Below are 24,792 nucleotides of genomic sequence, written 5' to 3'. Positions count from 1 at the left end.
TGCTCTGTGTGCATTTATTATGTTGTGGCTCATTTGGTCAATGAATATATTCTCTTACGCTTTAAAACAACTTACACTTTGTACATGTTAACTTTTTATATCTAGGATTTTCATACTATGTGCACTCATTCCAATTTAATTGACATTCTCTCCGTTATTTTAACCTCTGGTCTAATGAACTTGACAGAATAAAAATTCTTAATATCTCATATCTATATATGTTTTTTAACAATATTGTTATTTTACCTTTCTTTTATATTAAGCATCTTAATACAAATTATATGAAAAACGTATAATTTTGTGTTCTTACCTATGCCATTACATTAGACTTCGTCATCCGACTTCATCCCTTTGAATTTCCTACATTCATTTTACTTCACAACAGCCTGCCATATATTTACGCTTAATTCCACAAGCTCTAAATATTTCTTGTTTTACTATACGTTTATTTTTTAGCCAACAAACATTCTTAGTCTAGATTAACTTTTAATCTTTGATATATATATATATATTATTATATATTTAATTTATTAAAGATAATCAAATAGAGCAACATAAACAATTTAGTAATCATCATATAACCCATATACCCTTTTTTCTTATTGCACTTTCACCCTAAATACACTTATTTTAATAACTTTGGTATTTGAACTTTAAAATTAAAATGTTTAATTTTTTTAAATTAGGTCCATTCTAACAGGGCTAAAATTTGATTAAAATTTTCAAATATTCAACTTTCTAGGGCACCCTCAATTGAAATTTTGTTAATAAAATAATCTCTCGAGGGACTATCATTTTGAGGCATTTTCTCTATTATGAATATATGGACATAGGGAGAATTCATAATACCATTACGCTAATTACCCACCATTCTCCAATTTGTGTGGCAGATGTGATTGAAGCCTGTGTTAGAAATTAAAAAAAAAATACTTTTTTTACCGAATTACAACTTCAATCCATGGCAAGGAGCAAAGTACAAAATAATACATAATTACTTAAGAATAAATAAGAGCATCAAGCATAGGCAGTAATTATCTACCATGCAGGGCCTTTCCATGCTGATCTATAGTGTAGGAAGCTATTTGAATTTTAATGGTCGTAAAAGTTGTAGATTATCTGAGCGTGCTATAGAATAATCAGGTGCTTACTAAGGGTTGTAGCTACCACATGATTAAGTTAAAAAGTTTGAATTTCTTCTTTGTAACGCGTTAATAGGAACAAATTTTCTTTCTAATTCTTGAGGTCATTATTATAAAGCTTTCAAAGTTATGTGGAGAGAGATTTTTTTTTAATCGAGCGCTTCTAATAAAGAAAGTGAATTTTTTGTACTAAAAAGTTGATGTCAAGAAACATAAAGAAAAATCATCCGCCAAATGTGGTCTCGAAGTCTTAGTAAGATAAAAACAACCAACCTGACAATAGAGGTTAATTTAAATGTAAAAATAGAATGGGGGAGGGTTTAACTAACAAACAGTTTAACTTAAACTATCAAGATTATTCTTCAACATAACCACTTTTTTAACTTGCCAGCTTCCAATGCAAGGCAGCTCTGACATCTTTTTAAATTAAAAATTTCCCTAAATCAGGAGCCTTTCCCACTAATATTATTTTTCAATTAAATTCAAATAACTATCAAATGGTTTATGTTGCAGAGATCTGGAATCACACTGGAACAAACCACTTCTGAGCAAACCAATTAAACATACAAGCTTATTCAAAAATAATAGTTTTAGAATCAGAAACCACAACAAAAACTTCAGATCAAAAGAATTCACTTTATATTAGTCATGAAATAGCAGATCTGGATTTAGGATGAACTTGCCCAATTGAAACTTCAAAAGAAATTTAGTTGCAAAAGCATCTGAACCCCTTTTTTACTAGCTTGCTTTCCAACAGATAAGCAAAAAACTAACAGTTGCATATGAAGTGGCATAATTGGCGTAAAAGTAAATGTATTCAGTTGACACTATATTTTATAATGCCCAGAATATTTTCTACAAAAGATAAAAAACAGGTTTTAACTCAAGCTTCGTTGGGACGTTCTTCTGCTAGTCTTAAACAGCTTTCTAGTATAAAATTTTTAATTTTTTACTAAAAATGCCTTTTAGTAAGCAGTAAAAAAGCCGTCCAAATGAAACCTCAATCCTCATCATGTTCATACATATCTCACGGGAAAACTATAACAATATTTTTTTGTTGCGAAGCAATAGAAAAGTTTCATGGTAGCACATTCTGTCGCCATTGGATCATGGAAGGCATTTCATCCTCATCTTGTTAATTGTTTTATATTATGTGTTCTATCTACTTAAAAAACTCTTTTGTCCTAACTTGTCCTAAAATGTCTATATATTTCTTCAAATTTAGTTCTAATATTTTATTTTGTGTTTTTCATGACAATTTAATTACACTTTTTTTCTTTATTTTTCTTGCTTAATTTTTTTAAATAACTTATGTATTGTACTTGCACCCCTCAAAATTGAAGTTGGTTCCGCCCTTGTTGTGGATGTTAGTGTATTTTATATATTATATTTTGAACTGTATGAGTATATGATTAAACTGTCAAATTTTTTTATAATTGCTACAGGTTTTCGGCGACTAACCGACGGTTTAGCCGCCGGAACATTCAATATCGGACAGACCTGCTTTCACCAGTAGGTGTTTCTATCTACTATAGTTCCCTTGCATTATTCTTGTATATGGCATGCTAAGTGTATAACGGGTTTCCTACAGTGACTCATAGAAGCTTGTATTTGCTTATAGGCAGTGTGTTGCATTTGTATGTCGATTTGGACCATCAGATAATTACGCATAACAAATAATAGAAGCAACGTAATAACTGGAAAAATTGGTTGTTTGACCGGCGATTAGCCGACGTTATTTGCCCTGGAATATTCCAGCAGTTTACTTGTGGTTTTGGGCTCATTAATTTCAGAAAACTGCTGCAAAATATTATCGCTAAAAATATACCGACAGTTTCGATTTTTTATGCAGTTTATTCAAACTATTTTAAAACCGTCGGAATTTTTCAAAGCCGCTGAAAATTTGACGTATACTATCGGAAAGCACCGCTGGTAATGGACGGTTTTTCTGTAGTGTATATTACATGCAATCACATGCAACTCATTTTGACCTGATGGTTAGGGGATATTGTTGCTAACTAAGAGGTTTTGAATTTGAAGTTTGCGTATGTGAATTTGACTTAATGACTTAAATGTCCCAAAAAAAAAACACACACAATCACTTTATGTGAAATGAAGAGTTAATATATATAGAAAATTTGAATATGAATGAGTATGGTCAAAATACATCATATGAAAATTACCAAACACAATGGCAGTAGGAAGACACCAAAATCCAATTCATAGCACATTGCTCCACCAAAAAGCCTGCCGCAAACTCCGGTGAGATCAGCCTATTTTCTCCTTAATTTATGCTATTTTCAAGCTTATATAACTACATTCCAAAATACTCACTTAATGAAATAAATTATATATAAATATTAAATTGATTGGCATACAAGTCAAGTATTAATATTATGAGCCTATATATATATATAATTAATTAGCATCTCCTTAATTTGATTAGTTTAAAAATAACAAATTAACAGCATAAGTAACAGATCCTAATGTTATTTTAATCATCGTAAGAAAAAAAAAACTTAAAACTAATTAAATTGTTAATATATATATTAAAGAAATCGGAATCCAAACACTACAGAAAAATCACGTATTACCTGGAGATTTTCCGGCGAAAAATTCTTCGTTTTCTAGTGGATTTCCGTCGGGAGCTATTTTCGCCGGTAAAACAAGCGTAAAAATATTTAATGGCTAAAAAAATTTGCCGAAAAATTTTCTGGCGGAATTTGGCCGCAGGAAATTTTCCGGTGGAATAATAATAATAAGCGTAAGCTAAAATTTTGCCGAAAAATCTAGCAAAAATTATGTCGGAAATATTTCGTTCTAATCCATTAGAATTCCGTTAGAAAAATCGCCGGAACTCCGAAATCCGTCGGAAAATCCGTTAGTAATAGATGATTTTCTTATAGTGAAAGCTATCAACTGAGAAATGAATATCAAGTATATATGGATCAATGCCATTTGCTAACTACTTATTTAATTATAGTGCTTGAAACTTTAAATAATCTTATTAATATGAATAGTTAATGAAGTATATGGGCTAATAACCCTCAAAAGTTTTATGGTAAAGAGCAGAGTGATCATTTAAGTGATCAGGCAGACAGCATCACCGTAGAAATTCTTTTATTGTGCACATGAACACAATCAGTAAGCCAGCAAGGATTGTACGTACTATAATATTTTCTTTAATCTATCAACCTGTGGGCGTCATGCATGCTAGTTTCAGTGCATACATTCATGTAATCTCCATGCTAGGTGACATCAAATAACAATGTTGCATGGTTGGAGAAATTTGACTACCATAGTTAGTCGGAAAGTGATGGTCAAATAATGACAGTTATATGATAGAAGTTAAATGATGAGATTTAGATGATAATTGTTGAACGACAACAAATTCAAATTCTGATTTACTAACTCAACTCAAAATTTAATTGGATCAATTTGAACCAGAGTTTTCAAATTGGGCATGGTATCATATTATCATGTCGATCGGGTCACTTAATCACTCATAATTTTAAGTTTTTTTGAAATTAGATCAAAGCTCTTTTGATATCATTGAGTTTGTCTTATTTTTTTAAGTTCAAAATTTCGGAAATCAAATTAGGATTGTTGTGTCCTGGAATATTTGCGGTGGTAGAAAAATATGAAGTTTAGGGTCTAGCGTTGTACGAAGATCTAACACACAAGCATATAAGAGAGAGAGGTAGTGTTCATAAGAGACACTAGAGTTTTTACGTGGAAATCCCTAACAAGGGGAAAAAACCACGGGGCCTAGCCCAGTTTGATTGAATCCACTAGTATTCGCAGTTGATTACAAATGAGGCCCTTGGGAGAAGGCCTTGATTTGATGTCACAAATGTACATCATATAGAGCGCATTACATGGTGGGAGTTACAATAATCAACATAGGCATAGTTGTTTGGTCGGCATGATCATAGTCGATAGGATAGATGTAGGAAAGATCGTAGTAGGCGACAAAGGTCAAAATGATTGTAGTCGACAGGAGACAAGGGTCAGAAACACCGTTGTCTGGCGACGGAGGTCAAAAGGACCATAGTCGGTAGAAGACCAGGGTAAAAAATAGCATAGCCTGGCAATGGAGGTCTGAAGGACCGTAGTAGAAGATGGAGGTTAGAAGGACCATAGTCGACAGGAGACAGGGGCCAGAAAGATTGTTGTATAGCGATGGAGGTTGGAAGGATCATAGTAGACGATGGAGGTTGGAAGAATCGTACTCGATAAGAGAATGGGGTCAAAAAGACTATAGTAGTAGGGCAGTACTCCAGTAGAACTCTAGGCATTAGGTGGTGGCCTAACAGAAGTCCACGCCTCAGGTGGTGGTCCGGTAGAAGTCCGGGCCTCATGTGGTGGTCTGACAAAAGTTCGGGCATCAGGTGGTGGTCCGATAGAACTCCGGGCCTCAAGTGATTGTCCGGTAGAAGTTTGTGCCTCATGTGGTGGTCTGACAAAATTATTTGAAATTAGATCAAAGCTCTTTTGATATCATTGAGTTCGTCTTATTTTCTTAAGTTCAAATTTTCGGAAATCAAATTAGGATTGTTGCGTCATGGAATATTTGCGGTGATAGAAAAATATGAATTTTAGCGTCTTAGTGTTGTACGAAGATCCAGCACAAGCAGATAAGAGAGAGGGGTAGTGTTCATAAGATACACCAGAGTTTTTACGTGGAAACCCCTAAAAGGGGAAAAATCACGGGGACTGGCCCAGTTTGAATGAATCCACTAGTATTTGCAGTTGATTACAAATGAGACCCTTCCTTAGGAGAAAGCCTTGGCTTGATGTCACAAATGTACATCATATAAAGCGCATTACATGGTGGGAGTTACAATAATCAACATAGACATATTTGTTTGGTTGGCAGGACCATAGTCGATAGGATAGATGCTGGAAAGGCCGCAGTAAGCGACGAAGGTTGGAAGGTTTGTAGTCGACAGGAGACATGGGTCAGAAAGATCGTTGTCTGACGAGGGAGGTCAGAAGGATCGTAGTTTGCAGAAGAACATGGTCAGAAATACCATTGTCTGGCGATGGAGGCCGAAAGGATCATATCAGACAATGGAGGTCAGAAGGATCATAATCGATAGGAGACAGGGGCCAGAAAGACCGTTGTCTGGCGATGAAGGTCGGAAGGACCGTAGTAGATGACGGAGGTTGAAAAAATCATACTCAATAGAAGACTAGGGTCAGAAAGACTGTAGTAGTAGGGCGGTACTAGTAAAACTCTAGGGGTTAGGTGATGGCCTGACAGATGTTCGGGCCTCAGGTGGTGGTCCGACAGAAGTTTGGGCCTCAAGTGGTAGTCCGACATTAGTCTGAGCCTTAGGTGGTGGTCCGGTAGAAGTCTGTGCCTCATGTGGTGGTCCGACAAAATTTCGGGCGTTAGGTGGTGGTACTGCAAAACACCGGACATTAGGTGGTGGTCCGACAGAACTCTGGGAGTAAGGTGTTCAGGCATCAAGTGGTGGTCCGAAAAAACTCCGAGCATCATGTGGTGGTCCAGTGGAGCTCAGGGCCTCAAGTCATGATCTGGCGGAACTCAGGGTCTCAAGTGGTGGTCCGGTGAAACTCAGGGCCTGAAGTGGTGGTCCGGCGGAACTCCAAGCTGTGGTAATGGAGGAGCGAGGAGGCAAGAGCGATATCCGATTTTTTTTCTTGCTTTCTTTCTTTGAGCCCCTTTTCAAGAGGGAGGAGGGGTCTATTTATAGATTTCCTAGAGTGACATGACCTGTAAATAGAAGGAGGATTAAGGTTAAATGAGGTGTGGTTTGGATGGAAGGCTGATGTTGAATCTCTTGATCAAGGACTGTTTGCTAGACATTTGAAGATCTTAATTATGTCGAAATTCTGTGATCTTGGGCTCATTGGATTCATCCCGTCGAGCCGCTCAATTTGATTATAAGCATGTCACGTTTGGAAACTGTTTGGTAATCTGAATTATGGTTTGAAACCTCCAATAGCGCTTCAGGCCCTTGATTTGGACCCATTTAAACTCAGATTGAGTCGAATTTGGTGTCGTTGGGTTCATATTTCCAAGATGTTCAATTCGGCTATAAGTTTGCTGAAATCTAAGTTCGGATGGTCCCAATTTTAATTTTGGAAGTTTCCAACTTGATTTTTTCGAGGCTGTATCAAGGATGGTTGCATGACTCTACTATATATCCTAATTATTAACCATTACATACACATATAAAAAGCTGAAAATAATATAATTATATATGTTTTAAGAGCATCCATGCAATGCTTTCAAAACTTGAACAGGGAGCAATTATGAGATGCAAATTAAGTCGGCATGCATGATTAAAGCCATTTAGTAGAGTTTGACTGTTGACTCCCATACTGAAATGATCAAGGACGAGAGGAAAATATATATATATAAATAAACAAATGGCATGCCATTAAAGTTCGCTCGTGAAATCTTAGCATTAATCATGCATTTGTACTTCATTAATATGCCAAATTAGTCAAGCATTATAGCCCCTTTTTTTATAAATTTAATTTAATGTAAGGATATGCATATGCAGCCATGCAGGCTTTAATTATGAGATTCTTCAAACTACCTACTTAAACAAATAATATATTTCAATTGATATAAGTACATTCACATGATTAATCATCTTTTCCAAACACCATAGCTATATATATTCATGACATCCATCTCTCTGATCTCTCTCTATTATTCTTTGCGGATGCTGAACGTCGCTCTAGACGAATCAGAATGCAGCACTGATTGTTGGTACCGCTGACGTGACGCATTCTGGTTGGTCTCCAAACAGTGAACTGTGTTCGGCGTCCGCACGGAATAATCTCTCTAGTCGGGCCCCCATAGAATCATTTGGAACACGTGGGAGGCACGTGAGGAAAAAGACACTTATATGTAATCAATGAGCAATTGATTGTTAGGATCCAAAAAAAAGAAATAAAATCTAATTAATTAACAATAAGCTTTTGAGAACCTCTCCAATCTTAGAGAAAGGTGAGAGAAATGGCAGTTGGGCTAAGAGACTTATGCAACTCATGAGGTCATAAATACATATTGTGTCGTTACAACAACCACTAATTATTTAATAGAATTGATAAACATATATGAGCAGAGATGCCATTAGTTGGTGTTTTAAATAATCTAATTAATGTCAGGATTCTTAATTCAGAGTTAGGTTTGTGATTAGTTAGCATTAAGAAGAGTATTTTTGTTCTCGGAAAGTGAGCTTGTGAATCATGCTTAGGTAAGCAAGGATTAGATTACTTGATAACGATTTGAACTTAGGATTTCACAGAAAGAAAGAGAGAGAAGAGACATGTACACATCAGAGATCTAGAACAGAACTTCCCAATGCCATGAATTAATGATGTAATCATTAAGAATCAGATTATACTAATAAAATTTGTGGCTGATAACATTATAAATATTTCAAAATTCCTGTTCATTTTAAATATAATATGGGTAAACATTTTCTTACGACCAAACAGAAAGCCATAATAAAGTCCTAGAGATTTGGACAGTTTCTTATTATTTCTTAAAGCAATTTTTTAAAATAAAGATTTTAATTTTTTACTAAAAAACTGCTTTAAGAAACAATAAAAAAATAGTGCCAAATAAAACTTTAAGATTATGATAACTTATTAGAAAGCAAAACAATAAAAAAATGCCCTAAATGAATCCTAACTCTTTAAAATAAGCCTAAGAACTCTTTACATCTTAATAAATATATCAGCTATACCTGAAATTTTACCTTTAGATATCACCTTCTAAGCTAACTTTATTCTATTTTTAAAATCAAGTTATAATAGATCTCTTTGCTTTATTTGTTGTGCTCATTCAAAAATATTTCTTCTTTAAAACTAACATTTACTAACTTTTATAACTAGGATTTTCATCTATTTGCATCCATAAATAAGATATCCCGTTATTTTTACCTCTAATGAACTTGACAAATAAAAATTCTTATATCTCATATCTTATCATAGTTTTTTTACATATTTTATTTTACTTCTTTATATTAAGCATTTTATACAAATTATAAAAAACTATAATTTTGTGTTTTACTCATTACAAGACTTGTCGCCACCCTTTTAAAACCCAATACTTTTTCTTATTACCTTTTAAATGATTTATTTTTAAACTCCACAAAACTTATCAAATAATCTTCCAATAATACTAGCCATCTTAACACACATAAAACTTGACAAAGATACACATGCAGGGCTTGGAATTGACTATCTGCTGTAAGTTGTAGGCTTCGTTTGGTACAAATTTCTTTATGATTCTTTAAGCAGCTTTTTAATAAAAAATTAAATTTTTTTGTACTAAAAAATTGATTCAAGAAGCATAAAGAAAATCATCCCAAACGAAGCCTTAGTAAGATAAAAACACCACCCACATAGAGTGTTAATTAAATTGTAAAAATAGAAGGGTTTAACTAACAAACAGTTTAACTTAAAACTATCAGATTATTCTTCAACATAACCACTTTTTTAACTTGCCCAGCTTCCAATGCAAGGCAGCTCTGACATCTTTTAATTAAAATTTTCCTAATCAGCCTTTCCCACTAATATTATTTTTCATTAATTCAAATAAACTATCAAATGGTTATGGTTGCAGAGATCTGGATCAAACTGGAACCAAACACTTCTGACACCAATTAAACATAAAGTTTATTCAAAAATAATAGTTTTAGAATCAGAAACAACACAACAAAACTTGCAGATCAAAAGAATTCAACTTTATTATAGCATGAATAGCAGATCTGGATTTAGGATGAACTTGCCCAATTGAAACTTCAAAAGAAATAGTGCAAAAGCATCTGAACCCTTTTTTACTAGCTTGCTTTCCAACAGAGAAGCAAAAAACTACAGTTGCAATGAAGTGCATTGGTGTAAAAGCTAAATGTATTCAGTTGACAATATATTTATAATGCCCAGAATATTTTCTGCAAAAGATAAACAAACAGGTTTATAACTCAAGATTCGTTTGGGACGACTTTCTTCCTGCTTCTTAAAACAGCTTTTTAGTATAAATTTTTTAATTTTTTACTAAAAAATTGCTTTAGTTAAGCAGTAAAAAAACCGTCCCAAACGAAACCTCAATCTCATCATTTCATACATATTCACGGGAAAACTTAACAAGATTTTTTGTTGGAGAAGCAATAGAAAAGTTTCATGGTAGCACATCTGTCGCCATTGGATTATGGAAGGCATTTCATCCTCTGCCAAAAAAGAAAATGGTGAAAAACAATGGCAAAGTTTAAAACTTGCATTTCGAAAGTCAATTTTCTTTATTTTGTAATTTTTCCTTCACGAAAAGATTTTCTAGTTCACCTACCTGTCTCTCAACTTCAATTGCCGATTCAGATAGTCTTCTCTTCAGAATCGATTTCTCCCGTTCACAGCTCTCCCCTTCCTCATCTTTATATATGAGGCAAGAGGTAAAAGCAAAGTTTTTATTTAGAATCAAACCATAAATAAAGTTTAGCCACCAAAATAAGAGGCGAGTCGTCGACAGTGCTTTTTGATTTGTCCAAAGATATCCATAGAAGAAGTATAATTACTAAGACAAGAGCTAAAGTTGAGTTATCATGTTCTGCTACCAGAATGATCAGAAAATGAACCAAAGACACACACATCTAAATACAAACACTGCAAAAGTATTGATAAATATCTAAAAATGAAGCTTATCAAAAGTAACAAAATATCTATGCATTACATAAGATGTTATAAAACTACACATTTATACATTGTCATACTATTTATAAATCTTAATTGCATAGATTATTAATTTATGCATTTTAATACCATCATGTAACTTTAAGATTGATGCTATAAACAATGCCCAAAATGTCCAAACAGCCAAAATTTCCCTGGAAAAACTGTCCTCCACTTCTCTCAGTTTTCACTTCTTGCTTTTTCTTAAATGCAACCAAACATGAGTTCAAGTCGTTCGAGCATCCCAACTATAAATTCAACTCTACAGCATTCCACTCTTACGAAAGGAATGACTTGGACAATCAGATAAAGTAGCTTGAGCAACAACTAAGCCATAATAGGCTCAGCTAAAAGCTTTAGTACCATGCCCTCACTTGGGATTACATGGGATGCTTCTACATCAGTTTCCCAGTAAAATTTTAGCTTAACTAAAAATAGAGAGCTCACGATGCAATCTTTACAGAAATGAGTAAATGCAAGCAAACACAAAAACTTAACTAGTAAGATAAGCATCATCGAGTAGAAATAAATTTTATTTATTTTCACCACAAAGACTACATATTGCTCCCTTTAAGAAATAGCTCCCTTTAATAAATAGCATCTTCAGTTTAGCTGACATAAGCAAAAATAAAAGTTCAATGTTCTTACCATAAAAATATGTAGACAAAATAGTGATGCGCTCTGTTGGCTGAAATCAGTAGGGAAAATCAGATTTAGTATACATTTTGGATGAAGTAGAATAAACTAATAATTGCAAATCAAGAAGCTAAATCCATTTGTTTCTCTCGATGAGCTAAATACAAATTTTAGCAATATTTCTTTCAAGAGAAAAATGAATATTGCATATTTGAAATAAACAAAATTAAAAAAAATCATGAAAAACAAAATTCTAAATGAAAAGGGAGGCATCCAAAAATATTGAGGAAGGTTATGAACTCTTGCATGCTGAAAGTATTAACAATAAGAATGATGGAAAGAGAGTTGGCATAAATGCTCGAAACATAATTTTCTTAGGTGAATAACATAAGATGAATTGTAGGAGAGAGTATTACAAATGGGATTAGTGTTAATAATCCTCAAATTAGAATAGAATATAATTTAAATTTAAATTTGAAGGCATGGATGTATTACTACAATGTATACCTTAAGATAGTAGATATAAAATCTAAGAAGTTTGATCAAGTTTTTTTTTTTTAATCTTATTTAATTTTGAGGATTAGATCAAGTTACATGTACTAGAAGCAATAAAGATAATAAGATCATAATTAAAGATAAGAAAATACTGAGGAAAGATGAAAGTATTGTTCTAAGAAATTTTAAATGAGAGTTCTAAGGTAGAACTATTTTTGAAGATCATCATGAAAAAAAAATCATAAAGTATATTTTAGATTAATCCAAAAAGTAATTAGGTAGTTCTAAAAGAGATGTTCAAGATTATACTAATTATAGGAAAATTAAATTTTAGATTCATGCAATAAAAGTCATAGGGGTAATGTAATATAGGCATAAAAAAATCATAAACGTATCAAAGAATCAATCAGGATTTATAATAAAATGATCAGCCATGCAAGTGATTTATAAGCTAATTGAATCGATAAAAAAGTATACAATGCACAAAGTATTTGCATATGATTTCAAGTAATCATAAGAAATATATGATCGAGTATTACAAAAGCTTTATAATGCATATTAAGTTGAAAAAAAAAGCGTGAAAAAGATAATTTGAGATTTTAAGGAAATTTATGATAGAGCGTTGACTAACACTAAAAGTAATTATAGAATAACTAAAAAGTTCCCAATCACATTAGCATTAAAATTCATTTTTTGTTGTTCATGCAAATGTTTACAAAAATATTCAAAGTGGGGTATCATGGTGTATCCTATTTGTATGTAACATTATTCTAATCAATGAGACCTAGGCAGACATAAGTGGAAATTAAAGAAACGCAGAAAAAATTTATAAGATAGATAGCTTATGGTTTTGGTAGAATGAGGTTGACTATATGATAAACAATTTAAGTTAGTGTAAAATTGATAATTGTGAGTCAATACTTCTAAATGATTAAGTAATACCTAAAATGATACGTTTAAATATCTTGAATTTATTATAAAAATTGAGGATACATGTGGGGATATAACTTTTAAAGTTATAATGGTTAAAATAGATAAGTGTCTTAGCCCTACTATGTGATAATAGAATAATGTGGAGAGCCTAAGTTGAAATTTATAAAACTACAAATATTCAAAATACGTTAGATGGATATGTATTTAATGATAATAAAAATTATTTATAGCCACTTTGAGTGCAACAAGAATAGTTATGTATATAAAAAAAACCTATTGATATAGATGGATTATAAGTTCTACAGTTAAGATTAGATGGATAAAATGAAAAGGTGTTTCACGCCTACTATGTGATCACAGAAAATCATGATGAAATGACAAATCTTTATAAATTGCAATTAGTCCAACTATGTTATATGGATATGAGTGTTTAGTGATAAAGAAAACACTTAACTAATTTAAGTGTAATATAAATAAAAATGTTAAGATTAATGCATAGAAAAATTAGAATAAATAAATAAATAAATGTGATAATATAAGAGTCTTAAGAGGTAGTGTAGGAGTTGCACTCGTTGAAAACAAAATAGTGAAAAATATATAATGAAGTGTAGAAAATGTAGCAATAAGATTGCTAGAAAAATTTAATATAAAGGAATTAGATAAGAAAAGAACTGAAGAGAGAAAAGAACATAGATATAACTCTATGCAAAACGATTCAAGCAAGATAGATTTAACAACTCAATACAGAGTACAGACAAAAGAAAGATAAGGAATTCATAATGCCAAACTCAAAGAGTTTGACAGAAATCTAATGCCTATGATGATGGCCACTTTAAATGAAAAAAAAAAAGAGAGCTGAAAAAAGAAGAGAGAAAAAAATAAATTAAGATTTATTGCCAATGCCATAAGGAGATAAGATCATAGATAGTAATAGGCAAGAAAATTTCATAAATTAAACTAAACTAACATACCATCACGAAAATCCCTTCGCGACGTGTAGGAACTTCCTCTAACCTTTTTAAAGTATCGAAACCTTTTGTGACCACCCCAAATATGGCATACTGTGTTTGGAATGTGTCAAGACATGGGTTAACATTAGAATTTTAAATTATAACATAAGTTACATACGTTATGTGCAGTAGTACCTCTCCATCAAGATGAGGAGCATCTCCCAAAAGAATTGAGAAGGAGGAAGAGGCACTGTCTGGGTCCGAGTACCTACACCAATAAAATGTCAAAGAGAAAGAAAACAAAGAATAGTTTCCTCGGAGAAATTGAGCTTATACTCGGACAATCACACAAACATATTGTTAATATAGTCAATAGCCAATAAAATTTAATAAGAGCAATGAAAGAGGTTAACTATTAATACAATTTTAAATTGTAATTTCAAATACAAAAATGTCATGTTATTATGCTGAAATGAGGTGATGATTAGGATGAAAACCATCCAGGAATATATTTATGGAACACCAAAAAGACCACAGGTGTTTGCATTATGAAACTAAGTGATTTTTGTAGGCAATTTGTACAGTGGATAAGAACTTTCTAGAGATTTCACCCTTATATATGATTTGATGCTCTATTTTTGAGGCTTCGCATGAGTGCAAACATTATCCCTCCTTCGATTCAGGATGCCACAAGGCACAAGTTCAATTTTGTATAGATGGATTTCTATTGTTGTAGTAGGATTATAAAGAAGTAAAGAACCACGATTAGAGAAGATGGGGGATGCTGGTAAACCTTGTAAGCTCTCACAGTTTGATTATCTATAATCTGCTAATGCACCATAGTTTAAATACTCAAAACAATTCAAACAATGATAGGTTTTGTGTTTGGAATCGAGTCTTCTAATTTAACCTTAGGTGCTTGTTAGGGACTATAGGTTTCTTTGTTCAAGTTGATCCCCAAAAATCACAGTTGATAAACTTGCCAAAGAGGCTAACTTCATACCAAGCCAGTTTAAAAAGAGATTTCATCCCTAGCAAAAGGCTCAAAAGAATGTTCATATGAGACATATGATTTTAGAGCATGACTTTGGGGTGGTTCAGAGGTCGTTTTAGGCATGAACACTCAATTTATAGACATTCATCCTGTCCTTATTGTATCTTGTATTTTTCCCTCGTATGAGCATTCACCTTTTAGTTGTTGGAAAGACAAAATTAAAACAAACTTTTTAAGGGCCTGGACTTATAACTTAATTTGTGCTCTTTGCTTTCATCTTCATATTCATCAAAGTGCATGTATTGGAGTATATAGGGACTTCGGAGCCTTGACACACTCACTAGTCACAGCATGAAGTGCACCCAACTAATTATTACTTAGGAGTGTTCAATTCTGGTTCCGTTGGAGAAAAATCCTCAGTCACTCTTTCATTCAATTGTTGTAGCAGGCTACATTGAGATGATTCAATCAACTTCTTGACACATACTTTTTTTGCGAGAACATAACTAACTTTATTGTGGATTAAATTTTGTAGGGTTTCTCTTACTGAATCGATTTACAATGGGCAACCAACCATTAATAATTTATCATGCTTAAAATGCGTTGATGTTGTTATCATGCATATGTATGCAAATCAAGGTAGCAACACTTGCATTTATTCAAGACTGATATTTTTTATAACTTAAGGTAAGTGGCCACCCAACACCATCTGACAACTGCAAGCAACCAAAAACAATAGCCATTGACTCTTCATTAATGTGTTGTAGTAGGATCTACTGGGCTGTCAAATTAATTAGCATGGTTTACATCACCGAGTCAACCGCATTATAGAAGGCTGTTCAGGACAGTGGCATAATAAACAACACAATTGGGTCAGAAAAGGGGAGTTTATTTGTGGTTTGGAGCAAGGGCAACTAATTAATGTCAATGCTACCTAAAAAAGACGAGGGATATGACATTGGCTTTTCCAATATTTGTTCACTACTTTTTAAACATTTTTATAGGCTTTTGCTATCTTTTCTGGATTTTTTGGTACCTTTAAATATATATATATATATATATATATATATATATATATATATAAATGTAATATAACAGAGAATTTGACCTTTTTATTCATGTTAAAAGTACTTGGGATCAAGGACGGAAGTATGCAGTTGTGAGTGAGGGTGGGCAACTTGAAGTTATTTTTTTCATTATTTGGCCACCCTGAATTTGTTCTTATTTTGGTCACATTAAATAAAGGCTATTGCCCATCCTGTTGCAAGGTCTTTCCCAAAAAAGCAATTATTTTCTTGTATTAAAAGTAACTGGTGGAACACACACAACATTTTTTGTGCAAATGAATGTAATAATTTAACAATATTATAATTGTATTAATCTTATTATTTTAAAACTTGGTCATGTAGCTACAAATCCCATTAGCCCATAATATAAATTTAACAACTAAAGGTACTGAGACCAACAACAAGGGTTGTGCTTAGATGTTTATAAATAAAAGTAATCTTAATTGTAAGTCATGTGAGACTAAATGAGAGGAGCATGCTAACTTTCTGAGTGAGATGGATGGGGACCATTAACCATCAAACAATGCATTTATTGTATAACTAGGCCTCAAAGTTTTGTTTGAATTAAATGAAACAGAGAAAAGCTTCATAAATTTATATAAAATTAATAAATTTATAGTTTTAAATCAAGTATGAAAATTTAAGGTGTTATTTTTTACGTAAAAATTAAATAAACCGTAATAAAGGAAAAAATATATTTTTTTTCAAATTCCAATATTACTCTCTTCAAAATAATTAAAAAAAATTATTAGTTCCATACACACTGACTGCCATTATTCTTTGGTTTTATTTTATTATGCTCCTAATTTTCTATCTTTGAGATTTAAAAATAAAAAAAAGGATAAATCATCCATCTAAAAAAATTTAAATTTTAAAATGTTTTTCCCTTGAAATATTATAAATTATATTTTTATTTTTAAAGTTTTTACAAATATAAAATATGTATATATTTATAATTAAATTTTAAAAAAATGAAATTATCATAAATCTTACACTGAATATGAAGTATAACTAAATTTTAAGTAATTAAATAATAAAAAAGCAAGTAAATTTAATTTTATTCTGAACTCACAATAATGTTAAAGAAAATTTTTATAACCCAAATTTAGAACTTAAATTTGCCACTCTAAAAACGTCAGAATGGTTTTGCCCCTGCTTGGGATTTGGAGACATTTAGGCATTCATCTAATTTTGATTTGTGTTTGAATAAATTATCCAGGATAGATTTGTTTAAAACTAAATTAGGACCCTTTCTGCAAAAATCTTAAAGATTAGCAAACAAGTCTTCCAAGGTGGCATTGACTGTTAACATGGGAAAGTGAGTTTTTACAAATCAAAGGGATCCCATGGATTAACTATTCTTTACAAGATATCATACCTTATTTATTAGGTAATATATACCTTACAAAAAGATCTATATATAAATTTTGCTTTCCTTGTTAGAAATAAAAAAAAGAAAATTGATTCCTTTACAAAGAAATATAGGATGCTCCCCAAGTTGAACCTTTCCTACAATATAACAATCATTGTGTTGAGGCAATATGTTGTGAATCTAAGTGGAATATTAAAAAGATGTTTAGTAGTTAAAATTTGGTTAATTAATAAGAGTAATTTTTTTTGGACAATTAGAGTAATTAGCTTGAGGTAATCTTGTAGCTTATAAAAATCTCCATTTAGAGAGGTTCAAGATAAAAATAAATAAATAGACATTTTCCCTTTTATATTTTTTTCTTTCTCCCATCTTTTAGGATTTAGAACAGTTTGTAGTGTTTAAGATGAGATCATGTTCTCATTAATGGTGCTTTCTTTGCATCATGCCTAGCTTGTACACCTGAAGCCACAACACCAATCAACTCCTTAGATTTCTACTTTGTCCTCGCCCTCCACTAGTCGTGAGAACTACGTGCTAGCACTTCACTCGTCCAGATATCTTGCAAGTAGAGCATTCGCTAAAGAAACATCGACGTTATACATCACCATGAAAGATCATCTCAATGACACTATATTCATGATTGCAACCCTCAGCCTCAACCCCTAAACACAACAAACACAAACCCTGACATTGTTACTAAGATCTCTACATTAATGATTATCCCCCAACTCCCTTGTTGATATCATCAATTTTCCATACATATTTCGTTGTCAACTCAAGATCTATCTCCCTCCCTTGCAATTGACATTGGCTTCATATGTGCTAGAATCTCCTTTGTTCAAGTGGGGTGGAAACCTAAGGCACTCCACTCCATTCAAGACCGCATAGTCAACAACAAATCCACATTTGAGTGCTTCTTCGATCCAACCTCCCTCCATGACAATCAACATCAGGCTGCATCTACGTCTCTTGCCCCACTACGCGGTCAAGATCCACCAGCAACTTATAGTTGTCAGCTATGCCTTCACTATGGTCTCCAGATCCATGGCCTCCATTTCCACACCATCCACTAACTCCACCCCATCAAGAAATATATGGATCACTATTTAAAAAATCAGAACTCATTCACATCATTGTGTTTCTACATTTTTCAAGAAGACAAGAACTCATAAATCTCTAAAAACAATATCTTATTGTTTATTTGATCAAGAAACGTTGCTCAATCACTCCTATTAAGAATTTGTGCATGTTTAGCAATCCGCCTCCGCATTTCATTAAAAACTCCAGCCACATCTTCTGCATTTGCCCACACCATTTCTAGTGGCATTTAATGGTTGGATAGACTACATCCTGCGACTTCTTAAATCCTTGAATTTGTTTGTTGGTACTTTCTCCTTCTCTAGCAAGCATTGACACTCGGTGTAGAATTGTCCATGGCCAAAATGATGCAAATGGCTTAAAAAATATATTATTGTATGAAGCAATTAGCTAAAATAGAGAGAAAAGTCTCTATCCATCACCATGATTTTGAATGAAATCTCCCGATGTCTAACCAAGATAGAGAGCAAATGGGATCAACAATTAACGATGGAAGAGAGTTCGAGTGCTTTAAGGAGATCCATAGAATACAATCTATCTCTAATATTGTCTCATGCTCATGCAAGAATCATTAAAATGTATATTCGACATTTCAATATGGACAATCCACAATAATGGCTTTTCAAAGTTAATAAGTTCTTTTCTTACCATAATAGGTATGAAGAGTAGTATTTTAAAATTCCATTAATGCATATGGATGATTTGGTTTTGTGTTACTACAACTAGATGTATTTGAATAGACAATTGAGTTTTTAGAATTCTTTCGAGCAAAATATTCTCAACATTTTGACCATTCTCATGAGATCATCAAAACTACTCTTCATAATCAATATATACATAATGCTGACCAAACTATTGTAATTTTATTTGCTTAAGAGACCAGTGACCACAAAAGACTAAGATGTGCAAACAGTTATAACAATATGATTTGTGCATAAGATTGGCCAACTAGAATTGTGGCTAGATGCACAACCACCACTTTCTTGGTTTTCAAGGGAGAAACTGGTGGAGTTCCACGAGTGCCCATCGGTTAACATTTTGTTTTGCGACTTTATTATTAGTCTAGCGCACAAGAAGAATTTGCTCGAGAAGTTGTGGCTACATGCATGGATTGATATGAAAGTTTAACTTTGAGTGCAAGGTCATCGTGAGAGGAGGAATGAAGTTGTGAATGTAAGTAGACAGTAAAAGATGTTAAACAGTTAAAACTTTGTTAATCAATTAGATTAATTAGATTGAGTTAGTCTTATAATCTATAAATACCTCCATTTAGAGGATGAGATATGACAACGACTGAATAGGCTTCTCCCTTCTTGTATCTATTCTTCATTTCTCTTTTTTTTGGGAGTTTCAATAGCATGAAGTGTTCAAGATGTGATCAGGTTTTCATTGCAAGAAAGAAATAAATAAATACATAAAAGAAAATTTATTATTAAATAACCAGCTATTTCTATGGAGTAGAAACATAGAAGAGTAAATCAATGGAAAATGAATGTAGTTTTCTACAACGAAGTAAGCGTACCTCCCCATTGAAAGAATGCCTTTCACATGTTTAATCTTACTAAATTCACCAACCACAGTTTTTTCAGCTTCAAATCTCTGGTCTTCATTCATGGGTGCAGTTCTGCCCATAACAACATCAGCAACTTGTGCAACAAAACCCTTATCAACCTTCAAGAAGACCCTAACTCTTCAGTATACAGGGAAGTATCAGAGAAAAGGTCCATTGAGGACGATTTAGTAGAAACAGAAACAGATAAGTACCCGAAAAAAGTGGTTCGTGTTATAGCAACCTAAACGGACAAGTTTGAAGATATGCTCAACAGTCTTAGGAGCAATCTCTGGAAAGAAACCAAACTCTATATCTCCATAGTTTGTCTGCAAAATGCATGAATGAATGATCATTCCTCAATGAAATCGCACAACTTATTAAATGGGAATGGCATGCCACGATCTGTGTTTGGAATTCAACTGAGCAAACATGAACTAGAAAAAACAGTATGATGTATCAGAAAACTCCAAATTGAAGTCAATTCAACAGAAAAAACACCCGGAAGGGAAAAAAATTAAAATTCATAAAAAATTATAGATATTCACAATTCGCAAGCAGCTAGCAGCAATCAATGGACAAAAGATGTAACCCGGATCCAGTGAGAAACTACGTTATCAAACAAGTATAAACGCAATCAATCTCATGAAACAAGCCTTCTTGTATAATTAAGGGGAAAACCCTAATCTAATTAAAGTGACTGTGAGTAGAAAAATGCCAAAAAACAAAGAGATCGCAAAAGAACAAAATCAATAAACCTGGAAAACAACACGAGCCGATCCGAGACGGGGTTCAACGGAGGCGAAGCACCGATCGAATGAGAGGACGAGAAGCAAAACGATGGCGACGGAGGCCAATCCTGCCGAACGCTTTCGCATCGTGTCAACGTGCGTCTTCCCTGCCGCCTCTCAGCTTCCTACCCTGTTAGTCGTCCTGCCTCGCAAGTGTCTACAACCACGAGCAACTTAACGGGTCAGAATGGGTTTGTGTTTTGTGAGCATGATGCAGATGACCCAATCTTAACCCGTCAGTAGGGGTGTCAATTTCGGGTCACAGATCGGATTCGGATCAAATCCGGAACTGACCCGGCACTATTCGGGTTCAGGTCAATCCGACCCGCTTCGAGCTCGGGTCAACCCGACCCGCTTTCCCGCACGCGACCGACAGCGTGGGATGCGCGGCAGCCATGGCAGCAGTAGCGGCAGCCCGGAAGCTTGCAATGGCGGCGGCAGGCCGGAAGCTTGCAATGGCGGCGGCAGGCCAAAAGCTTGCAATGGCGGCGGTGCCGGCGAGGCAATGACGCTACGCGAGCGAACCGAGCGACGCTACCCGAGCGACGGCGACGCGATGGCAATGCGAGCGACGCGACGCGAGCGACGAGATGCGAGGGCAGTCGAGGAAGGCGGGCAGCCTGGGTAGGCGGGGGTGCGGGGCAGGCGGGGCAGCCTGGGTAGGCGGGGGCCACTGGGCCGGCGGGCAGCTTCGGGCAAGACCGGTCAGAACGGGCAGGGCCGTTTTTCGGGTCATTCCCGGGTTTTCGTGTCAACCCAGACCCGACCCGATTTTACAAATAGGTAAGTTTTCCGGATCCGAACCTGACCTGCTTCGGGTTCGGGTCAACCCAAACCTGAAATTTTCGGGTCGGGTCCAATATTGATAGGTCTACCCACGAGTCGTCGCAAGCTTCTAATGGGGCAGGGTGTGTGGCTCTGTGCCATTGGCTTTCTTATAATTTTATTTTTTATAAAACAGTTAAATTTTTTTTTTTTTGAGACATTTAGGCCAATTAAGCGAGTGTCATACTCACACACACAACTCATATATAAGAATTGAACTCAAAACCTCTTAGTTGGAAGCCTAAGCTTCCAACTAAGTGATAAAATTTTAGTTGTTTATGTTTTGTTATTAATTATTGTGCTTGAATATGATAATTATATATATATATATATATATAAGTAAAACTCATGGAAAATAATATTTTCTATAAGTATTTTTAAAGATATTTGCCTTCAACCAATCAAACTCTTGGAGTTTATTTGAGCCATAGATTTGGCTTTTTTTTTACTTTAAAATATGTAATTTATATTGTATTAACTGTATTATGCATATTTTCATGCCTCTAGAATTGGAACAATTATTACGTCTTCTGATCGGACGTAGAGCTACGTTCGGCCTCCAATAACATGTCGCCACATGCTCTTAATCTTTACCGCGCGGCCCGACGACGTGACTTGGACCGGAACCCGGGAATGCTATGTTCGCGTACAACTCGGTATTACTCAATATTTGCTCGGTATTACTCGGTATTGCTGGGTATTGCTTGACAATAACGAGAAATACCGCTCTGTGAAGACCAATACCGAGTAATACCGATCAATACCGAGTTGTATCGAGTTTTTCTAGAAAAACTCGGTACAACTCAGCATTGCTCAGTAGTACTCGGTATTTGCTCGGTATTTGTTATTGCCGAGCAAAATCGACCAATACCTAGCAATACCTAGCAAAATCAAGAAATACCGAGTCATCCTGGGTCCGTTTCGGGTCGAGTTGTCGGGGCGTGTGGTAAATAGTGAGAACGCGTGGTGCGATTTTACTGGCGGCCGAACGTAGAGCTACGTCCTGTGACCGGACCAAATAAAAGTTCCTAGAATTGGGCTACTGTTGGATGTTACAAGCAGGTATGCTCCATCTTCTTTGATGTAGAAAATGACCATCAACCATCTAGCTATTTTTAATATTAGATGAGCATTTAAATAATGGTAAACCTCTTATATAGGAACTTTTATTAGGTCAGGACACCTGACATAGCTCTACATCCGGATGCTAATAAAATGTCACCACGTGCTCTTACTTTTTACCACGCAACCCGACGACCCGACCCGGATCGGAAACCGATATTGCTATGTTTGTGTATTGCTAGGTATTGCTAGGTATTGCTTGATATTGCTAGGTATTACTTGACAATAACGAAAAATTCCGCTCTTCCAAGACCAATACCGAGCAATACCTACCAATATTGAGCAATAACTAGCAAAATCAGGGTATTATTCGTTATTGCTCGGTATTGATAGATATTGGTCTTGACAGAGTGGTATTTCTCGTTACCGAGCAATACTTAGCAATACCCTGATCTGCACAAATCAGCTAATACATAGCAATACCGTGTTTTGGTCCGGGCCAGCTTGTCGGGCTGCGCGGTAAAGAGTAAGAGTACGTGGCGATATTTTATTGGCGTCCGGATGTAGAGCTACCTCAGGTGTCCTGACCTAATAAAAGTTCCTTATATAAATAGTTCTCTTGAAGAGCGATGTCTTTTCTCCTCTCCAAAATTGAGTAAACCTCGTTACTTTTTTTTGTGTGCATCAATTTCTTCTTTGACGAGTGATTTTTGAAACCCGATGAATCATGAGCTAAGACCTTCTTTGAAAATCAGAAGTAGCATATTTTTCCTTTATTTTACATGCTTCATTGATAGCAAGCTCTTGCTCGAGCAAATGCTAAGACCAATAAATGATTAGAGAGACAGAGATAGATAAGAGTCTTTAGATTGAGATGCATCTCAGATCAAGAGAAGAACATGACAAAAGGTGATGTAGTTGGTTCAATGCTTAAAATGATACCCATTAGATTGGTGGCAGTGGAATCTTTATAAGATAAAAGAGAGTAAAAAACATAGAAACAAGCTAAGAGCTTACCTTATTCAGCATTGTAGTTTACTTCCGTGTTACAAAGAGGCCATTGTTTTCCTATGAAGAGTAAAATATTCAAATATAAGTAATATTCATCTCAACTTCTCATCTTATGAGCCAACATGAGAAAGGAGGTGAGAAAAGGTAGTAGAATGACTCTTTTTCTATATAAGCACTTTTAGTCCCTTACTAATAAATTACCCTATGAGCCCTCCCCTTTTGTAAAAAAATTAAATGGCCTCATACGTGAAGGATGGTGCACAAGTTCTTCCAATGTGGGTAGTGTTATTGGATTTAATAGTGTGAGGAGAATAAGTTGGGTGCCATGAAAGTGGTTGGCATGGAAATGCTTCTAACTTATAGCTGATGATATCCAAGAAGATCATTGCTAACTTAGATGGGTGTTCGAGTTAGAAAATAGGTGGTACGTGTTGAATGAGGCAACAACTCTGAATGGCATGGCATGGAAAATTAGATGGATATCTATTTTTTTGATGTTGATTAGGGAACTTGTATGGACACACAAAGGTCGTTCATTAGATGTTGGGTTCTCTTAGGAGATTATTTGATCTCTTATAAGTAAAAGAAGCAAACAACCATTTCAAGATTCTCTGTTGAGGCTGAGTATAGGTCCTTAGCTCCTACAATCATCGAATTACTTTGGCTCACTTAGTTTTTTGCAAAACTTTCATTGAGTTTGCTATGTCACACTCGTCTTTTATGACAATCAAGTAGCTATTCATAGTGTTACATGTCACAACCTAATCCAACAGAATTCATATCGTGTTGAGCTGTGACAGACAAATCATAAGATATAGTTTTGGAATATTTCAGATTCTATTCTAATATTCATTTTAAATAAATAACAGACTACATAGCTGCTCAAAAATTCAAGTACTAAAAATAAACCTATTCATAAGATTTCTTTCATTTCATCAAAATATATCGATACTACAGTACATTGCTAAAAAACAGAGAGTATAGTAAAATACAAGCTAACCATAACTATACAAAAATCAAAATAGAGAAATACCTATAAACTCAGATCATATCCTGAAACTGCTAATCAACTACCTCCTTTTTTTTTCCCCAGATCTTAAAAATCAGAAGCAAAACCACAAATAAGTTACAACAACTCAACAAGCACAAACAC

General features: G+C 34.3%; 1 protein-coding gene across 3 annotated transcripts; it reads right to left on the bottom strand.

The window, feature by feature from the left end:
• Window positions 1-2,214: 2,214 nt before the first annotated feature.
• On the bottom strand, window positions 2,215-20,930 carry LOC110112388 (peptidyl-prolyl cis-trans isomerase CYP23). 3 transcript variants are annotated; one of them, XM_028699260.1, is made up of 8 exons: window positions 20,709-20,927; window positions 20,166-20,279; window positions 19,924-20,072; window positions 14,066-14,138; window positions 13,892-13,981; window positions 11,505-11,544; window positions 10,477-10,559; window positions 2,215-2,267 (listed from the first exon to the last, which is right to left on the bottom strand). In XM_028699260.1, the coding sequence occupies exons 1-8, from the start codon at window positions 20,826-20,828 to the stop codon at window positions 2,247-2,249; spliced, it is 690 nt and encodes a 229-aa protein (XP_028555093.1). In that variant the 5' UTR covers window positions 20,829-20,927; the 3' UTR covers window positions 2,215-2,246. The 3 variants fall into 3 exon arrangements, with proteins under 3 accessions (XP_028555093.1, XP_020700254.1, XP_028555092.1); XM_020844595.2 differs by lacking the exon at window positions 2,215-2,267 and adding an exon at window positions 9,945-10,360 and having other exon boundaries at window positions 20,709-20,925; XM_028699259.1 differs by lacking the exons at window positions 2,215-2,267; window positions 10,477-10,559 and adding an exon at window positions 10,566-10,701 and having other exon boundaries at window positions 20,709-20,930.
• Window positions 20,931-24,792: the final 3,862 nt, after the last annotated feature.

This window comes from Dendrobium catenatum, unplaced genomic scaffold (genome assembly GCF_001605985.2).
Source record: "Dendrobium catenatum unplaced genomic scaffold, ASM160598v2 fragScaff_scaffold_1226, whole genome shotgun sequence".
NCBI classification, from domain to species: Eukaryota; Viridiplantae; Streptophyta; class Magnoliopsida; order Asparagales; family Orchidaceae; genus Dendrobium; species Dendrobium catenatum.
This window is presented reverse-complemented; position numbering and strand designations above follow the sequence as displayed.